Raw genomic sequence first — 24,037 nt, forward strand, 5'->3', positions numbered from 1 at the left:
GATTTGCTTAGAAAAAGTAAAGGAGGAATTCCCTCCCAATTACCTGCCCCTACCCAGGTATTGAAAAGGAGGGAGTTCCTTCCTCAATTCACCATCCCTATCCCACTAAATTTTCCATGTCTCCCAACCAAACAAATCACTTAGAGCATGCCCAACAATCACCCAATATTTGATTCCCAAAAAATCTGAATTAGGAATACCAAAATAAAAATTGGGCCCAACAATGACCCCCTCCTCCAAGAGAAGCCCAAAAATCAATTCCCTATCATTTGTTAGTTTGCCACATAAGCAAGGTGGGGCCCAGTTCGGTACTTGCGCACGTCTTCTCCCTCCCGCACCAGCGCCGATCGACTTCTTCCTCCCCACACTTGCGCCGCCGTGACCTAGCGCCATCATCACCAGCCAGCCAACCAGTGTCCTGACTGCTGCGATTTGTTAAAAAACGGAACACCAAGGAGATGTCGTAGCAATTCGTGTCATCAAGGAGGTAATCCTTAGCAAATCCCATTAATCTCTTGTGCCGTAGTCAATCTCTATGTCAGTATTTTGATGTGGATATATATTGTTGGAAAATATTAAGTTTGATCTGATAATTAATTTTGCAGATTGATTATTGTTCTATTCCTGCCATCAGTTCCCTCCATTGCACTTCATCCCTGTGGTAAACGCTCCAACACCGTGGCAAACAAAAAGAGGAGATGAGTCGTCGAAGCACCCTCCTCCAAATGCTATTGGATGAGTTTTCATCGGATGGTGACGAAGAATTTATTTCTTCGGCGGTTGATATAGTGCACGGTGAGTTCGACGATGATGAAGTTCCAAAGCGTGGTGGATCTGTTATAGGTCATGCAGTAATTAATCGGGGAACCTTGTTAGCATGTACTTGAGGAAAAAAAAAAAGCAGACTTGTATACTTTCAGAGCATAGCAAAAATTCAGAGCAAGTAGTTTCTCAATATTTCAGAGCACATACTGTCTATGATGGCATCAGAGAAGGGAACTAAAGAAGAATAAATGTCAGCGACAGTGAGTGATTAGGCACATACATACTGAAATTGCATCTTTCAGACACTATTTTCAATATTTGGCACAAGCATGTGGTTGTTCATCTGCTAATCTAAAAAGTGAGGCATACTAAATGCAGATGATCACTTCAATTAAGCAGCTGTTGTACTTAGAGCTAAGAACTGTATAAGTTATTATAATCCTACTAAACTTATGTTGTTGTACTTATAATTCTGTAGTTGCAGCTTTCATGAAACTGAAAGTCTGATTGGCAAAAGCAGGTGGTTCTTTTATCTTGAAAAATAGACTATGGACTGCATCTTGTTGCATTATCTATCAAATTATCTAACAACATTATCTTAATGCAAAAATTCAGAGCATATTTCAAAGATGCTGTGATGAGAGAAAAATATTTCAAACTTTCAGAGCATATTTCAGACTTTGGGAGTACATTTGACATAGCAAAAATATTTGACAGCATATTTCAGACTTTCAGAGCATACCACACATTTAGAGCATATCCTTCATTACTAAATATTCTGAAACCTGATTTCCTATAAGTGTTCAGACTTTCAGATTTAGAGCATATCCTGCATATTTCAGACTTCCATTCGATACGGTACAAATTTCAGACTTTCTGACATTTTCCTCTAAGTGTTCTGAATCCTGAATTCCTGAATTCTAGCCGGGGAAGTCAGTCATAGAATGGACATCAGATCAGGCTGCAACACTCTGAAAATTAATCTAAACATCGAACGAATCAGGGACAGCCTTACCGAAATTGCTCATATGGAGGAATTCTTCATCACACACAGAATAAGCTGTGGAGAAATCGATGCCAGGAGCTTCGTATGAGAGGGGATTCAGTGTCTCCCATGGAGCATGTCCCCCCATGGACTCTCTCGCCTGCATACTGGAGTAGGGAGGTTGAGGAAGACGACGGCGAGGCAGCGGTGCGGGGCGCAGAGGGCCGTCGGCCCCAAATCGAGGAGGTGGTGGGGCTTGCGCCGGCAGCGGTGGTCGACGTGCGGGCACCCCCTGGAACAACGCCGACGCCGACACCTGCGAGGAAGAGGACGGCGGCTGCATAGCCGCCTGGAGCAACGCCGGCGCCTGCGCCTGAGAGGAGGGGTATGGCCGCTACATCGCTGCCTGGAGCAACATCGACGCCAACCCCTGTGACTGAGAGGAAGGGGACGACTGCTGCATCTCCACGTGGAACTCCGTCGACGACGCCTGCGAGGAAGGGGTTGGCCGTTGCTTCGCCGCCTGGAAAGCCGCCGCTGACGCCTGGGAGGAAGAGGAATTTTGTTGCTGGTGAGTAGGGCGAGAAAAGGAGCGTGGGAACATTTTCCCCCTACGCGCGCGAAGCAGCGACCACCGCGATTGGGAAGAAAAAGTGGTTCCCTGCAAATGAGTAACGAGATATACGGATATGGGAACCTGCATTATTGGGAGGTAGGTTAGGGAATCTGTTGGATGAGAATTTTGGTTAAAATTTCTTTAATTCGAGGATAGGGAATAGAATAAGTAATCTGTTGGGCATGCTCTTAATAGCCTCATCCCTCTAAACTCACAATCCCTCCTAAAATTTCCCTCCAACCAAACGGGCCGTAAAAGCAAAGGTGAAAAAAAAACTTTAATGAAAAAGCTCTAAAATCAACTCTAAATTTAACATCGAAAATTTAAATTTTGACTGATAAGTACTTCCTCCTTTTTTTTTTGAGAATTACACAGTACAACACAGACACTCACAACGCACGCACACTCACCCCTATGAGCATCTTCGAAGACTGGGCCGGTAATAAATCCTGGAGAGATTGATGAAGTCACCACAGGTGCCTCGCTGTCGACGGGTACGTCGCCTACCACTGAAAGCACAACGCCGTTAAATCCTGGAAAATTCGCTTCCACGGGGAGTCGAACCCAGGACTTCGGGTGCTACTGAGGCTCTTGTAACCACTAGGCTACATGCCCTTTCACGTACTCGCTCCATATTTTAATGTATAACGCCGTTGACTTTTTAACCAACGTACGTTTGGCTACTCGTCTTATTCAAAAATGTTATGCAAATATAAAAATACTTATGTCATGCTTAAAAAATATTTGATGATAAATCAAGTAACAATAAAATAAATTATAATTACATAAATTTTTTGAATAAGACGAAAGATCAAATGTTTGTCAAAAAGTCAACGGCGTCATACATTAAAATACGGAGGGAGTATAAGCATAAGCGAAAGATGAGGCCGATCGTCTCAAAGCACCGAATAAATCATCAGCAATCAACAGCAGTCAGCTACTCAGCTCGCAGAAGCATCACTGCATCAGCACAGCCTGGTAGAAATATACTATAGAGTTGAAGCTTTTCTAAAACTTCAGAAAATACGTTCTATAACATCCGGCAACTTTTCATTGACAGACAATACAGCAGAACGAGTGCAAATCAATGGGCAATAAAACTAAATAGACGGCACAATAGAATCCAAAACAGGAACAATTCATAAATCATATAGGCACGTATCTACACCATCTTCTACGCTGCTGCTAGCTTTGAGTCCATCTACAGCATCACTGCATGTATACGAATCCTGATACAGTGATACTAGTGGCCTTGAACTTGAGGACAGCAAGTCTTTTTCTATTGATCATCCAAGATAAATCTCTCTGTTAGAAGAATCCCAGAACATTTTCTCCCATATGCTTTCTCCTTGCCTCTTTCATGAATCATGATCCACGGTACCGGCAGAAGTAGTGAGGGCGATGTAGGCATGTAGCCAGACTGCAAACAGCACAACAATAAAGGGATGGGAAAAAGCTTGGTCAGCTTTTTATCGAGCTTTCTTCAAAATTATTTTTCTATAATTTCTTGTTAATGAGCCGAGCCAAAATAAAAACACATTTCATTCAAAATTGACTAGTTTTCATTTTAAAAGAATAATCACATCAATCAGAGCAATTTTGAACCAGGCCAGCTAAACGAGTTTTTTTTCAGCCCTTTGAAAATAATGAAGTACCCTGAAAAATCTTGCTAAAAGATAGAAGCATCTTAACTAAGTGATATTTCCAGATATGTTATTGATAGTTGTATGAACTAACCTGGTGTGTAGGGAAAGAGACCTGCGGTCCAGGACTCAATTTCTTGACTTTAACATCAGAACGGAAGCTGATGACGCCCCATTTGTTCAGTCTACCATCAAACTCAAGGATTATTTCACCAGACTTGTGATCATCAACAAACCATATTCGCCTATGTGACCTGCAATCAGAAACGCAACAATATTAGTTACAGCGGCGTTTCTGTCAAGTTATGATGACCATTGTTTTATACATCTAGAGATTAAAAATGAGTAAGGGGGTATACGCTCAAAGAAGACACAATGCGATATATACCGACTTGATGGGTAACCTTTGACAACAGCCTGAATCCCGATCATAATTTGCTTCTACTACGATTCTCTGGTACACAATGAGAGTTCAGTTTTCCTTTCCCTGGTACAGAATAGTACATTAAATTGTCAAGATGAGTAAGTTTCACAAAAAAAAAAAAAAGAAGAAAAGAATGGATAGCGTGTGCCATGCAGAATCTGAAGGGGATGTTATGCTCGTACAGCTTAGGTCTTGAGGAAACAGAATTTCCTGGAAATATATCCTGTGGCACTATCTCATTGAAGCATGAAATCTTGTAGCCTAAAATCAGCACTAACAACACCACCAACAACAATATCAGCCTCTAGTCCCAAGCAAGTTTGGGTAGATCAACATTAGCGGTATTAGCCATAAGATCAAGCATCAAAAAGATTCTGTTACACTGGCTCAGAAACCCCAAGCACGTTATGACACTGTTGAAAATTTTAAATGGTGTTAGATGTGTCTATGTAACTAGATCAAAATAAATCCCTTAAAATTGTGTAATCTCCTTTTTTATATTTTCAGACAAGGCTATGTAAAATTGCAAAGTTGGAAATAATTGTTGTCTTAGCAATGTTGAATGTAAAGTCCAAACAGTTGATAATGAATTTTTAAGCTTGGAATCTATAGAACTTTTACCAAGACGAATGTGTCTTAATAACACTATTTCAGTCTTAACAGGAAACATCAATAGTAAGATGGCATGAAATAAGAAAAAAAAACATTCATTAACAAAAAACACTTTTTCTTGAAGTAAAGAATGTAAAGCAGTAAAGGTACTGTCAAATTAAAATCTGATAGCTCAAATGTACAAATGGTACAATACTATCTGCAAGATTGTGGACAACATACATTTGGTAGAAAAGTAATTGTCTTAAATTGCTTACTTGTTATGTGTAGAATCCATGAGCTCATATACAGAAATTTGTATGTATTGTTTTGTCCCTCTGAAGCAACTGAAGTCATAATGTAGCTACAGTTCAGGGAACTATTTCATGGATCCTGTTCTAGATGAATGATAGCAACTTATGCCATTAGATGAGAGCCTGAAATGCACTGCCCTAGACATCAGGTGGTAAGCAGCAATGCCTGCCCCTTGCTGACCATCAGAGAAATTCCTGAGAGAAGAGCTCTATACGTATCCCAGTTTGGTTGCACCCCACTTCTAATCATATTAGTGTATATTCCCAAAGCCTTATCAGATTCACCATGAACATTGCACCACCGTATAAAAATGTTGTATGCTACAACATCAGGTTTTAATCCCTTGTAGAGCATTTCATTCCAAAGCTCAAATGCTTTGTTTATATCACCCATCTTACAGAGCTCATGTATTATTGTAGAATAGCTGATGCAATCTGGAGAGAAACCACTTTCAGTGATCTTGCTCATAAGGTCAATTGCCTCTTGGATCTTTCCAGCCTTGCAGAGGCCCTTGATCAATATGTTAAATGACACTATGCTAGCTAGATGGCCTTGAAGCATGGCTGAATGGAGATCTTTGGCCTTTTCCATGTCCCCTTCAGTTGCAAAATAATCAAGAAAACAATTATAGGTAAATTTATTTGGAAGAACATTCCCAGCTAACATCTCTTTACAGAGGAGCTCTGCACTGCCCAAATACCCTGACTTGCAGAGATTATTTATCAAGACTGTATGTGTTACAGTGTTTGGAGAGTAGCCATCAACAACCATCTGATCCCAGCAGTTTAAAGCTTGGATCATATTTTCTTCCTTTGACAGTGCATCAATCATGCATGTGTAGAATATATCATCTGGCTTGACACCTTGTTCTTTCATCTCCCTAAATAGCACACATGATTTTTCCTTATCATGCTGTTTCAGAGCAGCATACACGATTATGGTAAAACTGACAAGATCAAGCTTGACTCCTCGCACTGCCATCTCATCCCAAAGATGGTATGTTTCAGTGAACCTTCCTTCTCTAAAGAATCCATACAGAAGCGCTGTCAGGCTAAAGTTGTTTAGCACAGCATAGCTATTTTCTAGATCAGCAACAAATTCATTTGCTTTTGACACTCCACTGGTCAAGCAAAGTCCACTTATTAATGATCTATAAGTGTAATTATCAGGTTTGAGCCCCATTTCCACCATTTGATCATATAACTGGAATGCCTTTCTTATATTTCCAACAAGGCAATACCCTTCTATCATAACATTAAAGGTCACTTCATTTGGTATTACATTGCTGTCAATCATTTTATCAAACAGCCTAGCAGCTTCATCCATTTTTTTATCTTTGCAGAAACCATTGATAAGTGCTGTGAAAGTATAATTATTCCATGCGATGCCCCTCTCAGCCATCTCCCTGTGGAGTTCCATGCAACTAGACAGATCTCCATTCCTACATAAACCAGCTATTAGGGGAGAATATGATGCTGCAGTTGGTGTCAATCCCTCCTTAACCATACCACTCAAAAGTCCCCTTGCCCGATCCAAAGAACCCTGTTTACAGTAACCATTGATTAAGGAATTGTATGGATAAACTGTCACTTTGATACCCTTATCCCTCATCTTATCGAACAAACAAAGTGCATCTTCTATCATCCCTCTCTTGCACAGGGCATGTATCAATATAGCATAAGTCACCTCATTTGGCTCCAGACCCCTGCCCGCCATCTCTTTAAAGAGCCTATCTGCATCGTCAAACCTTTCATTCTTGCACAGTTTGTCAATCAATGCATTGTATGCAAACACATTTGGTACCATGCCCAAATCACCCAATTTACAAGCTAAACTGAATGCCTCCTCAACCAGCTCCTTCTTGCGTAGCTCGTCAATCATAAATGAGCAATTAGCCTCTGATGGCACAAAACCAAGCCTGATCATGTCATGTGTTATCCTCAGTGCCATTTCCAGCTCTTCCATCCGACAAAAACCATAGACCAGAGTACGGTATGTCACTTCATCGGCTGTCACTCCTATGTTCACCATGACATTCTTCACCTCCACAGCCTCCTGAACGCGCATATTCTTGCATAAGCCATACATCAATACATTGTAAGGCACAGCGCTGGCCTTGACCCCCTCGCTTTCCATCCTTACCACCAACCCTCTCGCACCATCCAGATTCCTGGACTCGCAATAAGCTCGAATGCCTGCCGTGTAAACATACTCATCCAGATGAACACCGGACTGGAGCATTTTATCAAACAGGTCCCGGGCAAGAGCGAACTGCCGAATCTTGACAAGAGAGAACAATATCTGAGAAGCGGTATATTGGTTAACAGTAATCCCCGATGAAAGGGAGAGGCCAAGAACGGCGGCGGCGTCGCGGGCGCGGCGGAGGCGGAGGTAAGATGAGGCGAGCAGCGCGGCGGCGGTGGAGGCCGCGCCTGGCGGGAAGGCCGAGAGGGAGGAAGCGTGGGAGAGAGACGAGAATGAGGAGGAAGAAGACGGAGCGGAGGACGCGAGGGAGAGGAGGAGGGAGGCGGCGTGCCGGGAGGAGAATGACGACGACGAGGAGGACGGCGAGGAGGACAGGAAGGAGAGGGCGAGGAGAGACAGTGACACCGGGGAGACGAGGTGGGGCGGCAGCAGGAGGAGGAAGCGGCGGGAGAGATCGGGGCGAGATAGCGACGGCGGGAGGAGGAGGAGGGAGGAGACGTGGGCGGCGGCCAGGCGGCCGCGGAGCAGCGGGGCGGCGAGGGCGGACGGCCAGGTGGAAGGCGGGGTGTGGTGGAGGATGTCGGCGAGGAGCTTAACCATGCCGGCATGTGAGGTGATCGACGTGGAGTTGGGATCGCCGGCGATACGCCGGCGTGCCGGCGGAGGCATCGGAGGCGGTGGTGGTGAGGATCGCCGTCGCACAGGCCGGCCGCCGGTGTGTCGGGCGGGGGGCGACGGCGAGCGATTGAGATTTGACAGTGAAGATGAGCAAAATGCCTAGCAGTAGATGACTGCAGTAAGTGCAGAACGGCCGTTAGATCATGAATCAACGTCAGATAGGCTCACGAGCATCACTACCCAAAATACTCTGTGATTTCAATACCATGATTTTAGTATAGTTGTATTCCTCGCTAAAGAAAATAGTTTTATTGCTGTGGCTCTAACAGTATCCCTAATCAGAGCATGTCCAACGGATAACAAAAAAACCATCCAAAATTATGTTTTTGGAATTCCTAATTAAAGTTTGAGGCGTGAATAGATTCTTCTCTCTAAAAGACATCTATTTTCCATCATTTCGTTTATGCTTATATTTATAAGCCATATTTTAAAATTTAAAACTTAATTTTATAGTTGATTTTATGGTTTCTTCATCGAAGATTATTTTACAACATTTATTTTTGACTCGTTAAGGATAAGTATATAAAAGTTTAACCCATAATTTATTATTTAGTTGGTAATAAGCGGTTTAGGTAAGAAAAAAATGGAACAGTACAAATTGACTCTCGATACTACCAATGGAAATAGAAACATAAATCACTCCCCCATCCCTCCCACTTGATTCCTCGCTTACACGTCACTCTCTCCGCACTACCATCCCTCTACCATTTTGGGAACCATTGGTGTTGCTTTTAAGTTTGTAACAAAATAAAATGAAATTCAAATATATGAGATAACTTAAGGCACAACATAGGTTGGTACTTTGGTATACTCTATTCCAATATTCTATATCTGTAAGTGTTGGAGGTATGTCATGAGGGCCTTCGGCCGACCTACCGAAACCACCCAAAACATCGAGGATTGGCTAAGTCCCAGACATGTGCCACTAGTGAAGCCAAGGGCCAAAGTCCTTGGGCGAAGTAGAATGACAAAGAACCAAGTAGGTTTTGCCATCAAGACTGGCGCGAAGCCATGGAATGGAGACCGAAGGGTTCACCTCCAAGCTCATCGGTCAACTGGAGAGTCACCACGGGCGAAGGTTGTAGGGCGAAGCACAAGGCCATCGCCCCGAAGTAGTAGATACCTTCGGCTAAGGACATAGGAGGCCCAGCGGCCTATAGAGGCCCTTCGACAACTAATGGGCCGGCCCAAGGGGGTTGCCTCAAGGCCCATAAATGCAAAAGACACTGTATACACATTGTAATGTCCCTACGGTAAGGGTAACTATGCAAATTCACATGTACTAACCAAATCCTAAAGGGTACAAGCCTGTACTAGGATTATAAATAGTCTCCTAGAGCCATGTAATGGGGAGATCCCAAAAATTTTTATCAATTAATACATTGCTTTACTATTCCAACCACTCACCGAGTTTACCACGTCTTTCGACGTGAAGCAGTTGTCATTCGAGAACAATGATCAATGACATGGTATCCCCAAATACATTAGTGGATATACTCCCTCCATTTCAAAATGTATGACACCGTTGATTTTTTCACATAGTGTTTAACCATCTATCTTATTAAAAAACTATATATATTATTTATTTTGTTGTTACTTGTTTTACCATCAAAGAAACTATAACCTTAACTTATACTTTTATGTATTTATATTAGTTTTTTTAATAAGATAACGTAGATACGTGTTAGAAAAGATAGATTGAATTAACATATGAGATAATCTAGTGCGAGGAAACTATAAGAATATATAGTTAGTGAAGAATTGAAGCTATTCTGGTGTACTTGTGAATGTCTCCAATATTGATATCTTAGTACCCACGGTTATGCAAACACATATTTTTTAAATAGAATCTAGTCCTATTCCAGTTGAATTTACCCTTTGTCGACGGGGGATACCCGTAGACCGGATGATGAGGGTATTGGGATACGTTGGTATGAGGATCTACACGATTCAACATCAAGCAAACAAAAAACAAGGATTATACTGGTTCATGCCCCTCGCAAGATAATAGTCCTATTACAGTTTATATGAGATTGATATGGAAAAACACATAGTACAATAGAGAACAAATGATTATGAGATTACCGATGAAATCCTTGTTGAGATTAGCTCGACGAGATCTATCGGTGAATAGGCTTCAAGTCCTCCGAGATTATGGTGGTGGTGTCTTGTGCTTATGACTCAAAACCTTGGACCCCTTAAGGGTATGTATTTACACCGTGAATCCCCTGGAACTCGAAGACCTAGGACCTTGCACGATATAGTATATTCCTAATCCTTTCCGAGTAGATCTTTGTTATGTACTTGCCCGCGAGGATTATTTCCATAATCTCTTATCGATTTCCTTATTGCATATGGAGCTTTACCATACACACGAAGGTGCGGTGTATCCATAAAATTACATAAGTAGTAGGATAGAGGGTATACCTTACCCATATAGGGCGCATTGAAATCTATTGTATATATCATCCAAAAACACACTACTTAGATTTGCTATAATTAAAGGAATAACTATTAAACTCTCTATCGTCTATGTGCAAAACAAATTTTGTCATGAATAATACCTCACACAACAAAATATTGAATACATGATAATCTCATATAGATAATTCTAAATTATGTTTTCCTTTCATGCTGATGCCAAAATGGACTTTTCATAACTATTAAATGGCCAATTAAAGAAAAGAATATGGAAAGAGACCAAAAATCAAAATCCATAATTATACCATGGAGAACATCTGAATCTGCCACTTCTCACGCGATTGAGAGTGCTTACCTTTTCCAGTTCGAAGGCTCATTTGCCACCAATGAGTTTGATTCTCTATGGAAATCCCCGACTGAACCAAAAATAAAATTCTTTGGTTGGCTAGTTCTCCATCAAAAAACTTGACTGCCCAAAATCTGCTCCACAGGCATTGGCCTTGCAATTGGATATGTTGCGTTTGTGGTTGTGCCTTTGAAGATACAAATCATTTGTTCAGTGATTGTGTGTTTGTCAGACAAGTGTAGACCCTAATTTGTCAATTCCAAAACTTGACTTCGGTCGGAATAAATCCTGTCCTGGATGTGTCAACATGGTGGTCTGGAACCAAATTTGCAGGCTCTAAGAAGGATGTGCAGTTGGTCAGGGAAACTCTTCTAACTACTTGCTGGAATATTTGGTTAGAAAGAAATAGAAGAATTTTCCAAAACTCTTCCTGTTCAGAGATTGAAGTAGCTTATTTTATCAAGCAAGCTATTGATATGCGCTGCTTGGCCTTTAAACCCCAATAATTTTTTTTAGCTTTTCCTGTAGCTGTATTTATCTTTCCATTCCTTGGCTTGTAACCTCTGAACCTCTGTGCTACTTTGTAATTTCTCTCTCCTAATGTTAAATTTTGGCAGATCTCCTACCGTCGTTCTCCTCAAAAAAATAATATAATTATACCATGGAAAGAAAAAAAACTGAAGGACACGTTAGAGATCGACTCAAATATCAGGGGAGTGCAAGGGATTTTCTCTTGTTATTAGAATAATTTTAGTGGCGCATGGCATAAACGAATGTGAAGGCAATTATCTTGGTTGCAGCATCGAGCTAAGAGATCAACACGAGCAGCTGAAGCGACAACGACTACATGGTCGCGAACTCAAGAGCAGCAGTGAGGGAAGCCAAGGCATTGGCACTTGGCAGAACAAAGCTGGGTCGAGGAGGATATTGATATCGGGGTTGAGTAGATTAAATTAGACTTGAAAAATAGGGAATTGCCAATGAGTTGATATATTTGTCAACAAACATAGTTTAATATATTGTAGGCCAAAGACAAGCTATGTCAAAATCAACTTTCTGCTAATGTTTAACTGAGTTTTTAATTTCATTTTGAAAAGTGATTCACATTTGATGATGTCTCAAGTGCCTTTAGCATCAAGCTTTCCATTCTATTTCATTTGTACTCCACCTGTTCCAAGATTCTATTTGTCACAAAATATTCATATTTAAACTTTGACCATTTGTTTTTTCTTTAAAATTAAATACTTATAATATATCATATTATTAGGGCGTGTTGAAGCCTAACCTAAGCATTAATATTTGTTCATCATAGTCTAATCACTTAAAAATAGCCATGATCGAAGTTAAAACAACGCTTGTCAAACAAATAAAAAAGTATTTGGAAGCGGATATAGTTATTGCCTAGCCCGGTCTAGAACCTCACAGAAAATCACACCTAGTATATCTTGGAAAGCCAAATAAAGTGGCTAAATGAATTAATCGATTTTTCACCCAAGAATTTTATCAGAACCTTATTGACTTGAATTTTACAACAATAAAGAGTTCAGCATGACGCCTTTGCATAATAGCATAATAGTACCACATAAAAACCATGGTAGAATCTATTATAGAATTGCGCATTTATCGTGAAACATTTTGAAATCAATATTTGGTCAAAATTTCTTATGTATACATTAAAACTTAAAAAAATCCAGTACTCTAAAAAAAATTGTAATTCTCGATACACAAAAATCGTCGCGTCCCTATGACCCATGGGCCCTTCCACAATTTCGCTCACGCGCGAGAAAATCCCGCCCCGCGCTCGTCTCTTCGCGCCCAGATATTTCACCACGTCAGCAATCCGCGCCGAAACGCATCCCACCCGTTCACCGCAAACAGCGGCGAACGACACGAATCCTTCCACGTCATCGATCCGCGCCGCATGCTTTCCACCAATCAGGGCGCACATCCCCTCTTCTATAAAACCAATCGGCCCCGTCTCCTCCTCTTCCCAACCGCAAATCTTGCGATCCACACACAGCAAAAGAACCACCACCGTTTCCCCTTCCCGAGAAGAAGAGAGCAGCATCCATGGCGCCCAAGGCGGAGAAGAAGCCGGCCGCGAAGAAGCCCGCGGAGGAGGAGCCCGCGGCGGAGAAGGCCGAGAAGGCCCCGGCCGGGAAGAAGCCCAAGGCGGAGAAGCGGCTCCCCGCCGGCAAGGGCGAGAAGGGCTCCGGCGAGGGGAAGAAGGACCGCGCTGGGAGGAAGAAGGCGAAGAAGAGCGTCGAGACCTACAAGATCTACATCTTCAAGGTGCTCAAGCAGGTCCACCCCGACATCGGCATCTCCTCCAAGGCCATGTCCATCATGAACTCCTTCATCAACGACATCTTCGAGAAGCTCGCCGCCGAGGCCGCCAAGCTCGCCCGCTACAACAAGAAGCCCACCATCACCTCCCGCGAGATCCAGACCTCCGTCCGCCTCGTCCTCCCCGGCGAGCTTGCCAAGCACGCCGTCTCCGAGGGCACCAAGGCTGTGACCAAGTTCACCTCCGCTTAGGCTCATAGGCCCCTTTCTCGTCTTGCTGCTAATGGTAGTTGTGGTAGGTTGGAATTTTGGATGGTATGGTACTGTGCTGTAGTTATTCTGGCTTTTGACTATCTTGGGTTCATGTAAGAAATATCCTGGTGGATTTAGGACAATATTGTTATCTGGATCTGGTAAAGTAGTAATTATGATGATGATGGCTTAATCTGCTTGCCTTTTACATGTTCTTGATTATTCCCCTGTCGCCTCCAATCCTGTGGTTTGTACGATAATCTGCTCCTGCTCCTGCTCCTGCGCTGTCTTTGCTTATCTGAAAATCTCTGAATATTTTGTCTTAAATTTCCTATCCAGAGCCTCGTTGGGGCTGTATTTCATTTTCATTTAGTGCATGTTTCGATGTTTAATTTGAATTTGTTGTGAAGTCTGGCAGTGAATCTGGGCGCTGTTTGATTTCATGGTTTCAAAACTTTCGTTGTCCTGATGTTATGCGCCTGGAACGGTGGAAGCGATAACTTCACGATGTTCACGAATTTTTCGCCTGATGAACGCGCGCGCTCTGAAAAAAAAAATTGTCTCTACATCGCGCCAATTTTATTTCCCCCCTGCTACTGGTGTTGCGCGTTTTGTGATTTGTGCAGTTTTCAAAATTTGGTTCTGCCTTGGCGGGATCTGAATTTGTAAGCACAATTTTGACGCCTATTGCTGCTCCAATTTGGTGAAGCACGGTGGTCGTGCAGTTTACTTTGGATTAAATAAGCTGAGAAGTACTCCTACGTTTCTCATGAAATGTTCCGGCGCGAATTCACTTTTGATTTTGGTGTCGAAGAGCTTTTGATTTCGAATTCTGGCGATGGTTCTATCTGCTTGTGCTTGCAGGCAGGCGAAAAACTTGTGCTGTAAGATTCGTGCAGGAGGATAAGGCGATCCCATCCCGTCTTCCTCCAAAACCCAACCCAAGCCCTTGTCCTCCTCTGCTCGCTTTCCCACCGTCTCCGAGCCCAATCCAATGGCTTCCTCTCTCCTCCGCGCCTCGCCGCTCTCCCTCCTCTCCCGCCTAAAGCCGCTCAACCCTAGCCCCACCGCCTCGCACCTCCGCCGCCTCCTACTGCTCTCCACCGCCTCCTCCACCTCGTCGGCCTCGTGCTCGCCGTCTCCGCTCCGAACCCTAGCGGCCACCGACGCGGCGACCCCGCCGCCGGAGGAGGAAGCGGCGGCGCCCGCGGCCGAGGCGAAGCGCGAGAGGCTGCAGCCGCTGCAGTGGCCTGCGAGGGACGCGCTGTGCGGCGAGCTCGGCGCCGGTGACGCCGGCCGCCGCGTGCGCCTCTGCGGCTGGGTCGCTCTCCACCGCGCCCACGCCGGCCTCACCTTCCTCACCCTTCGTGACCGATCCGGCACGGTCCAGGTGAGTCGCTGTTAGTGATAGACTGGTGCTGATAATTTTGCGGTTTTGTTTGTTGCCCATATGTAGTAGCTGCGAGCCTGTGATTCTAATTGTTGCACGCATGTGTATTGTTGTTTGATCGTTCTCGTTAGTGATTAAATTAATCTACATGCTAATGCTCTAGATGGAGTACTTTGTAACAGCTGGTGGTTCCACATTTTTATTGCTCAATATGTGTCATCGGGAATGGTCGGTTGTATTGTCAAGTTAATGACGTACTCCCTCCGTTTCGAAATGTTTGACGCCGTTGACTTTTTAGCACATATTTGACCATTCGTCTTATTCAAAAAAATTAAGTAATTATTAATTCTTTTCCTATCATTTGATTCATTGTTAAATATATTTTTATGTAGGCATATAATTTTACATATTTCACAAAAGTTTTTGAATAAGACGAACGGTCAAACATGTGCTAAAAAGTCAACGGTGTCAAACATTTCGAAACGGAGGGAGTATAATAGTATTTGTAGCACTGACATTACCTACTGTTTTCCTGTTCTATTGAGTGGTTTTAGCAACGTTTGCAGCTACAAATTCCCAATAAACTGATGTTGAGTGATCTAATAACTTACGAAGGCAAAATGAAGTCATATAATCGCATCAATTTGTAATGTTATGGGGGAGTTGATTTGTTTTTTCTTTCTGTAGTGATTGGTAGACTGATAAACATCTACAAGATAGCATGGTCTTATCGGTAATTGTTCTCTCTGTGTAGGTGACAACTTTGCCAGAATATCCAGAAGTTTATGCTGTGGTGAACAAACTAAGAGTAGAGTCAGTGGTTGCGGTCGAGGGGGTTGTTCGGTCACGCCCAACAGAAGCCATCAACACAGATATGAAGACTGGGGCTATAGAGGTATTGACTGGTTGTATGTTACTTTATTTTGCAGTTTAGAGAGAGAAGCTTGAGATGATATGTCAAGTGAAGAATTTGAAATTCAAACTATCTAGTACAGAAATTCCACACTTTTAAAGTTTGCTGTTCATATGTACGGAGCACATAGATGCTATAAGAGCTAATATATAGGATAAGGAATAGCCCGTGCAACATTATTTGTAATTCTAACACTTCTTTTCTTTCATTGTTGCGGACTTCCTGAATTTTTTTATTGTGTTCCTCCATACAGCAAAATGCTCTCTAACTATGATATTACATGCTGACCTATGCAGGTTGCTGCAGATAATATATATGTGCTGAACTCAGTAACTCGTTCATTGCCTTTTCCAATCACCACTGCTGATACTGTAAAAGAGAAGTTTCCAGAAGAAATTAGACTGAGGTAAAATACATTGTTATCTGCACTCTTTTTATGCTCATATATTAAGTATCCTGAAGAAAAGAAATACTAGTATTGAATACCTCAAATATGGTGGTTGATTGTTGGTTAACGCCTGATTAGGCTTGTTGAATACATGCATAAATGGGATTACATTGCACATTCAAAGTTGTGCATAAGATTTTAGGTGCCAAAATAATACTTAGGTTGCATTACGACACTAACTACTGGGACACAACTTGTTGAGGTGTTAACCCATTTTCTGGGGAGTCACATGTTTACCCTGTGAATAGTGGCTTTGGAGATACTGTGAAACATGGCACATCATTCACTCCGTGAGGGTTGCAATCTCTTTGTTTATTAATCATTCACCCCAGTTACTGATTTACGCTGAACTATGGCCATTGCTATATTCTATGGATCTTTGTTCTTCCAAGGTTCCAATATTTTTTCACTAGATCGATATATTGGCGGTCATTATGAAGGCTGTCATATTCAGTTTAATTTGGAATTTTCTACCATCATTTGGATTATGCTAGTGTATAGGAATGTTTTTAACTACATACTGCTGTTAAACCACCCTTTACTCTGTTGCAATACCATGTCATGACATTCTGCAATCCTGACCACAAATTTGTTCCAGATTTAACCATCCTTGCCAGAAGATGTACATTTTCTGTGTTTGCCAGCCCTTTACCTGTTCTCTTTGCCTTCTTTCAAGATTTTAGGCGACCATTATGCTTGAATCTGTTTGTATAATGTTTTTAATAGTTTGCCTAAAGCACTTTTCCCTGTTCTCAATGTCTTCTTTCACAGCAGGCGACCATTGTACTTGAATATAGTTATATTATGGGTTTTAAGTTCCATATATTAAGGACCAATCTTTTTCTTTAACTTCCATATTTGTAAATGTCTAGATTCCGGGTGCTGGACTTACGCCGACCACAAATGCAGTCAAACTTGAGGTTGCGCCATAATGTTGTCAAGCATATTCGTCGATACTTGGAGGATAGACATGATTTTGTTGAGGTATGCTGTATACCAATTATATACTCATTAATTACTTCATGCTGAGTTTGCACCTCTAACATAATCTGCCTTTGGCTATATGCTTCTCATTTTGTTCCACTATGGAATGCAATATATCCAAGTAGTCTGGTCCTATAGATGAACGGAAATTTGCAAGACGGCAAAATACTTTCTTTTCGATGCAGTGCCTGCAGTAGAGAGAGCAAGATACTTGCTTTCATGATGTAATGCCTGAAGGTCATGTTGCACCTTGGGCTTAGGGCTCTAATTCCAATTTTAATCATCTTTTTTTTTTTTTACAGAGTGCATGTATGCTTTGTTTGCTTTGTACATGAAATTTTTTTTAATCATTTCCTGTACAATTTGCTAGTTAAAATAACTTGGATCAGTTGAAATAGATGGGTCATGTATGCCTTCTTTGCTGTTGTATCTCCTTTACAGCGAGTCATTAGAATATAAGACATCACAATGACTAATAATATCTTAGTACCTTGCAATGCCTATAATGTCTGTATCTGTTATTGTTTCTATTGTGTCTGATCCAAAGTTACCGCATGTTCCAAGGTAGATTGAGACTCCAGTTTTATCTAAGTCTACACCAGAAGGTGCTCGGGACTATCTTGTCCCATCGAGAGTTCAGGTAAGTTGTCTGTAACTATTTTTCACTTAAACAGACAATTATAACACGTTTATTTCTTCTGTTGAAAAATGCGCAGTGCTTTTTCGTTCACTTTTATTTGTGGCAACTTTCAAAGACCTAATTACCCAAATCATATTTGGGTTCACTGGTGTAATAATTGCTTTCTCAAATATCAATTGTCTTACCATCGTTAAGCACAATTATCTTCCAGTAGATGGATGTAGTTAATTTCCTTTATCTCCTTGTTTTTTCCAATTAAAAGAAAAACTTTATGGCTAGAACTAACTTTTGAAAACTGCAATAAAAATAAATGTAAGAACCTTTTTTTGTAAGACTTCCCTTGTGCCTACGTTCTTGTGGGGATACACTACATTCTACATTTCTTTTGCATTCTCTGGTGGGTTTATTTTAACTATAAACAGTGACAATTATGAAAGTACAACTCTATTGAGTATCATAAATATATATCTAGTGCTTTTTGGCGGTAGGTCTAATCATTCTGCAGTGAATTTTTGAAACTTCTTCAAATAAGAGCTTCATGTTCCCCTGATGCCCTCCAATATGGTTTTTGAAGCCAGGAATGTTCTATGCTCTTCCTCAAAGCCCTCAGCTGTTCAAGCAAATGTTGATGGTCTCTGGCTTTGAAAAATATTATCAGATTGCAAGGTTAGTAGGTACAACATTTTGAAGGATGTTTGTTTCTTGGATATAATTTTTCTTCCAGTTATCTTACAACTCTGCATGAGTTGCTCTATATTCTCTGTTGCATAATCTCTTTTCCCCTGTAACCTGTTTAGCTGGGTTCTTGATTTTTTTCCTGTTTGCATGAATATTCTCAATATAAATTGCTCACTGTACACTGCTCAGTTCCTGGAATATATTACTCCCTCACTCCTAAAATTAGTTAACCTAGTACTACGAATCTGGACATGAGCATGTCCAGATTCGTAGTACTAGGATGTGTCACATCCCGTACTAGGTTAACTTATTTCAGAATGGAGGGAAGTATTATTGAACCAGTCAAACAATTATCTCCAATGCTGCTCTGCAATATTGTCTTGATTCATTGAACCACTTCATAAAAGGTGTTTCCGAGATGAAGATCTGCGTGCAGATAGGCAACCAGAGTTTACACAACTTGATATGGAGATTGCATTTACATCAATGGAAGATATGTTGAAGTTGAACGAAGAATTAATGAGACATGTAAGTTGGTTTTCAAATACTTAACTTGTTTCCTCTTATCTTTTTAGTTAATTTCGTATTTGAGTTAGCATTGTTCTTCACCCCTGTCTATTAGTAAATACCGACAGTAATAGCTATGCCTGAGACGTTTGAACACATATCCCTATATAAAAAAACCTTCTTCCCTGCAATGTAGACAAGTGCCTCCTTGCATGAGCCCTCACGTAGTCACGCGTGTGCTCCGGGCTGAGCCTCCTCCCCCTATACCTGGCCAGGTTTTGCTGCTGGTTCTGGGCCTCAGGCCCCAGCCTCCTTCCTGGCTCAATTCCCATGACAAGACTGTAGGTCTGTCACTGGTTCCGTCATTTAGCTATTGTACATCAGATCGTTAGTAGTAATCAGGCTCTTAATTCACTAGTTTATTGCTCAGAAAATATGCCATTATTTCTTTAACTATTGCTCATGGTTGATTGAATTATGGATATTCATATCACAGATTTTCCAAGAGGTTGGTGATATCAAGCTGCCAAATCCTTTTCCAAGGCTAACCTATACGGAGGCAATGAATCGCTATGGAACAGATAGGCCTGACCTTCGTTTTGATTGGCAGCTGAAAGATGTGAGTACCTTTATCCTTTCTGAATGGCCCATCTTACTGTGATAACTAAAATAATAAATTCACAGCTACGCTTCATCCTTTTCTTACTGTTAAAATGCAGGTTAGTGATGCATTTTTGGGCAGTAGCTTCAAGATTTTTGCAGATACATTAGAAAACGGGGGTGTCATCAAGGCATTATGTGTTCCTGGTGGTGCCAAAGAATTTTCAAATACTGACCTAAAGAAAGGAACTGTCTACACTGAAGCTTCCAAAGCTGGAGCCAAGGGCCTGCCTTTTCTCAAAGTTATGGACAATGGTAAAATAATTTTTGCACTCTTTTGGTTGATAAACTTTTTGGCCTGGCCAATGAATTTGTTTTGTGGTTTAATTGGTCTGCTGCTCACAGGAGAGCTTGAAGGAATTGGTCCACTCGTGGCAAGTCTGAAACCTGAAAAGAAAGAGCAGTTGTTGAAACATCTAGATGCAAAATCAGGTGATCTTATCCTGTTTGCACTGGGTGAGCAATCAGCGGCTAATCGAATTCTTGGCAGATTAAGATTATTTATTGCTCATAAGCTGGAAGTGATAGATACAGTAAGTCTGTGAATATGAATGCTATTTTATTGAGATTCTGTGCCTCTTCGCCTTTCTGTATTACCTTCTGAGAGCAGTCCTGATCATCTGCTTTAGTTATGCTCCTGATATCTTCATCTACATTTTCTGTTTTCTTTATGCTAGTCAGCACATTCAATTCTTTGGGTGACGGATTTTCCAATGTTTGAATGGAACAGTGATGAGCAGAGATACGAGGTTAGATTTTCTTCTATGTATCTTCTTTCAAAAATTACAACTGATTACTCCTTCACTCTTTTCCAAAACCAGAATGAATACTCTTTAAGCATAGCTGTATCACACTATTTAAAGAACTGCCATTTTGCTGACTGCTCAGACTTCAATTATTTTGTAGAATGTTGATTGTAGTAGTTACTAAAGCACACCATTAATGCACATTACTAAATTAGGATACTGAGTTATATTCTTCAAAAAGGAAATAACATACTGTACAGTATCACCAGAATGCAGACCATTGGTTAATGATGTCCTGAAATTTGTTAATGGCATGCGAACAGGTTATATAGTATTAACAAACAAATTTAAGGGCCAATATCAGATAATAGATTGTTTTTGGTACTTCCTCTGGTCAAAAAAGAGCTTTTGGACATTGACAAGTCTCCAGAATGCAAATTTGATTGCAATGTCACGGAAGGTTTGAGGCAAACATACACAGTTTTACATGTTCAATCTAAATTTTCATAGGGATACCAATAGCAAAATTTACAAAATGTGTAATCTGTCATTAATGCTTACAGTGAATGAGCATTGCTCTCCTGAACAACTGAGAAGGAAAAACAGTTAAATGTAAGAAATTTAGACACTGGTAAAACAGAGAATTGACATGTAACTCAAAGTAAAGATTGTCTTGTGTTTTGCGTGCTCTGAGCATCTCCATTGTTCTCATAGGCACTACACCATCCTTTCACTGCACCAAATCCTGAAGATATGAATGATCTACCATCAGCTCGAGCCTTGGCTTATGACATGATTTACAATGGAGTGGAGGTACTTTCACTGCATCAAGTTTCTTGCTACCTTGTTCAGTACATACTAGTTCAGAAAAGGGTCCAAGATTGCACATGCTCTTTTACATGATTTATATAGTAGAAAATTTAGCACATATTCTCCTTGATGCAAAATCTTGTGTAAGCATTGAAGCACAAGTCTTAATAAAGTCTTGGGGTTGAGGTATTGTAATGCATGTGGACTGTATCCATACATGGCACATGCTCTTCAACATTTATTGAAGACATTCTTCTAGTTTAAATATGGATTATGATAACATTATAGCCCTTTCTACAAGTCTATCTGTATTTGTTCATTGGAATGTGATTTAAAATCTCAGATGCTAAATACTCATCTCAAATTGACCATGACAGATAGATGTGATTAATTCGTAAGACTGGTTGGCTGGTTTCTTTTGAGTTTAGACCCTTTTTCTGTAATAATAGCCAATGAAACAAGGTGTGCAGACTGCAGAGTCTGATCTGATACATCAATAAAAGTTGTGTATCTTTATATGTACTGGAATTCATGTAAAGATCTATGTAGAAAATCATAACATGCATCTTTTTTGTTCTGCATGCTATAAATATAGATTGGAGGAGGCAGTTTGAGGATATACAAAAGTGATGTACAACAAAGGATTTTTGAGATCATCGGTATCTCACCCGAGCAGGTATTATATTTGACACTTCATACTATTGAGAGTACCATGCTTTCAATTTTCAATTTGTAGATTGATCGATAATTTTTTTAAAAGTAATTAATGTTATGCTGAGATGAAATAAGAGCATTAGGCCATATGTGCATGCTTTTTATTCACTGGACATGGAATGGCATAATTGTGAAGAAATACCTCCAGATTTAGATTGTCTGAGACTGTAGTCTTGTTTTGTGTGGCAAAGGTGCATGCTGTCATTCATAAGCCAGTGTTTTTATCTATAGCTCAATTCAAGCATGCCTTAATATTCAAGGTAAATGATCATAAATTATGCTGGATGCATCTAGAAAGGTTCAATGTTGAGTGTCAAGACTAGAGAGTAAAGAAACATCAAATGCAGTGATATAGTATCTGGCAGTTAATGACCATAATATCCTACTGTGATTCGTTAAAAAAAATCCTACTGTGAGTTTTGAGTACCTGATGTCACTTATTTTCATTATTAGGAGACATTTGGATGCAGGAATTATGTAAAAAATACCAGTATTTATCCGTTCTATTCAAACTTGTTAATATAGAAAACATGCTGTACCTTTTGCATTTTGCTGAGCTCTAAAATACCGAAATTGCAATGCAGGCAGAGGAAAAATTTGGCTATCTTTTAGAATGTTTTGACATGGGTGCTCCTCCTCATGGTATGCTATGTTCAACCACTGAACTCCATGTACATATTTTTGGATTAGATTTGAGATTTTGGATCGCATACTGAACTTTCTATTACTACTATATGCTTGTATGTTTCATTAAGACAGTATTTTTCCACAAACAAGAGCAATCTTTCAAATCAATCCTACTTCTTGTTATAACCACACCATCAGATTTTGGACAGCATATTGATTCTAAGATGCTTTAATAAATGCAAGCGTTAGTGATATGCTTCTTGCATATTCAAGAAAAAAAAACGTCAGCGTTTATGCTTGTACCTGCGTATTGCCATGTACTCATGTGTTATAGTATGTCTAGTTCCATTCTGCTTTTAGTTTTGGAATGTTGAGCTCAAATTCCACCTAATTTTTATACCATGGCAGGAGGAATTGCCTATGGGTTAGATCGTTTGGTGATGCTTTTGGCTGGTGAAAATTCAATCCGGGATGTGATTGCTTTCCCAAAGACTACAACTGCTCAATGTTCACTCACCAAAGCGCCATCTCCTGTAGATCCACAGCAATTGAAGGATCTTGGCTTCCGTACGTGAAGTGAGTGCACTGCTTGTAACAAGGTTTGAGTTATATAGGAACATCCATTGTCTACACCGGGCACCCAACCTGTCACAGCACATTCACCTTTTGCGAATGTGCTTCTGCTCTTGAGAAATTTTGACCATGGATAGGCTGGTTGTCCATCTCATGAATCCAATAAAAAGTTTAAAGCAGATCAATCTCTTCGTGACTATTGTCGGATAGCTTGTCAAGTGCCCAAGCTATTTGGCTGTTGAGTTACGCTGATAAACAGTAGAAAAATTTGTATGAGGCAATTAGAAATAATTTGAGTAAAAAAAAGTCGTACATGTTGTTCGTGGTTTATAAAGCCTAGTCCTCAACGTTTTCGTTGGCAAGAAACCAGCAATTCAAGCTTAGGCTGTGTTTAGATCCAAAGTTTGGATCCAAACTTCAATCCTTTTCCATCACATCAACCTGTTATACACACACAATTTTTTAGTCACATCATCTCCAATTTTAATTAAAATCTAAACTTTACGCTGAACTAAACACAGCTTTAGGGTGTGTTTGAGAAGAATGGGATTGAGTAGATTGAGAAGATACGTAAAACGAGGTGAGCCATTAGCTCATGATTAATTAAGTATTAATTATTTTAAATTTTAAAAATAGATTAATATGATTTTTTAAAGCAACTTTTCTATAAAAATTTTTTACAAAAAAATGCACCGTTTAGTAGTTTGGAAAGCGTGTGTGCGAAAAACGAAGTGCTTTCTCCCTCAATGTCCTCCGAACGAACGCTGCCTTAGAGTAGTTATAGGTCATGGACGCCTGACGGATGACGACTGACATGAAG

The 24,037-nt window shown here is 40.7% G+C and overlaps 3 protein-coding genes across 8 annotated transcripts; 2 read left to right on the forward strand and 1 right to left on the reverse strand.

Moving 5' to 3' along the window:
• Window positions 1-3,351: 3,351 nt before the first annotated feature.
• On the reverse strand, window positions 3,352-8,301 carry LOC4324503 (putative pentatricopeptide repeat-containing protein At5g59900). 6 transcript variants are annotated; one of them, XM_066306897.1, is made up of 5 exons: window positions 5,303-8,301; window positions 4,616-4,706; window positions 4,398-4,496; window positions 4,104-4,263; window positions 3,352-3,786 (listed from the first exon to the last, which is right to left on the reverse strand). In XM_066306897.1, exon 1 carries the CDS (start codon window positions 8,211-8,213, stop codon window positions 5,484-5,486), a length of 2,730 nt encoding a protein of 909 aa, XP_066162994.1. In that variant the 5' UTR covers window positions 8,214-8,301; the 3' UTR covers window positions 3,352-3,786; window positions 4,104-4,263; window positions 4,398-4,496; window positions 4,616-4,706; window positions 5,303-5,483. The 6 variants fall into 6 exon arrangements, with proteins under 6 accessions (XP_066162994.1, XP_015621796.1, XP_015621811.1 ...); XM_015766310.3 differs by having other exon boundaries at window positions 4,369-4,496; XM_015766325.3 differs by having other exon boundaries at window positions 4,616-4,846.
• A 4,699-nt stretch (window positions 8,302-13,000) lies between these two features.
• Window positions 13,001-13,748, forward strand: LOC4324504 (histone H2B.5). The gene has a single exon (NM_001428131.1). The coding sequence runs from the start codon at window positions 13,060-13,062 to the stop codon at window positions 13,525-13,527; it is 468 nt and encodes a 155-aa protein (NP_001415060.1). The 5' UTR covers window positions 13,001-13,059; the 3' UTR covers window positions 13,528-13,748.
• Window positions 13,749-14,488: 740 nt separating this feature from the next.
• Window positions 14,489-23,551, forward strand: LOC4324505 (aspartate--tRNA ligase, chloroplastic/mitochondrial). Its single transcript, XM_015766987.3, has 15 exons — window positions 14,489-14,917; window positions 15,672-15,812; window positions 16,127-16,236; window positions 17,151-17,262; window positions 17,831-17,902; window positions 18,477-18,568; window positions 18,988-19,108; window positions 19,584-19,706; window positions 19,807-20,002; window positions 20,093-20,280; window positions 20,425-20,496; window positions 21,208-21,306; window positions 21,899-21,979; window positions 22,602-22,659; window positions 23,053-23,551. Exons 1-15 carry the CDS (start codon window positions 14,522-14,524, stop codon window positions 23,217-23,219), a joined length of 2,028 nt encoding a protein of 675 aa, XP_015622473.1. The 5' UTR covers window positions 14,489-14,521; the 3' UTR covers window positions 23,220-23,551.
• Window positions 23,552-24,037: the final 486 nt, after the last annotated feature.

Source organism: Oryza sativa, chromosome 1, assembly GCF_034140825.1.
Source record: "Oryza sativa Japonica Group chromosome 1, ASM3414082v1".
NCBI lineage: Eukaryota > Viridiplantae > Streptophyta > Magnoliopsida > Poales > Poaceae > Oryza > Oryza sativa.

Coding starts and splice junctions, on each gene's coding strand:
- LOC4324503 (XM_015766342.3), bottom strand. CDS start 8,213: ATGCCTCCGCCGGCACGCCGGCGTATCGCCGGCGATCCCAACTCCACG.
- LOC4324504 (NM_001428131.1), top strand. CDS start 13,060: ATGGCGCCCAAGGCGGAGAAGAAGCCGGCCGCGAAGAAGCCCGCGGAG.
- LOC4324505 (XM_015766987.3), top strand. CDS start 14,522: ATGGCTTCCTCTCTCCTCCGCGCCTCGCCGCTCTCCCTCCTCTCCCGC. Junction 20,003..20,092: donor TCTCAAAGTTATGGACAATG/GTAAAATAATTT, acceptor TGCTGCTCACAG/GAGAGCTTGAAGGAATTGGT. Junction 20,497..21,207: donor GTGATGAGCAGAGATACGAG/GTTAGATTTTCT, acceptor TTGTTCTCATAG/GCACTACACCATCCTTTCAC.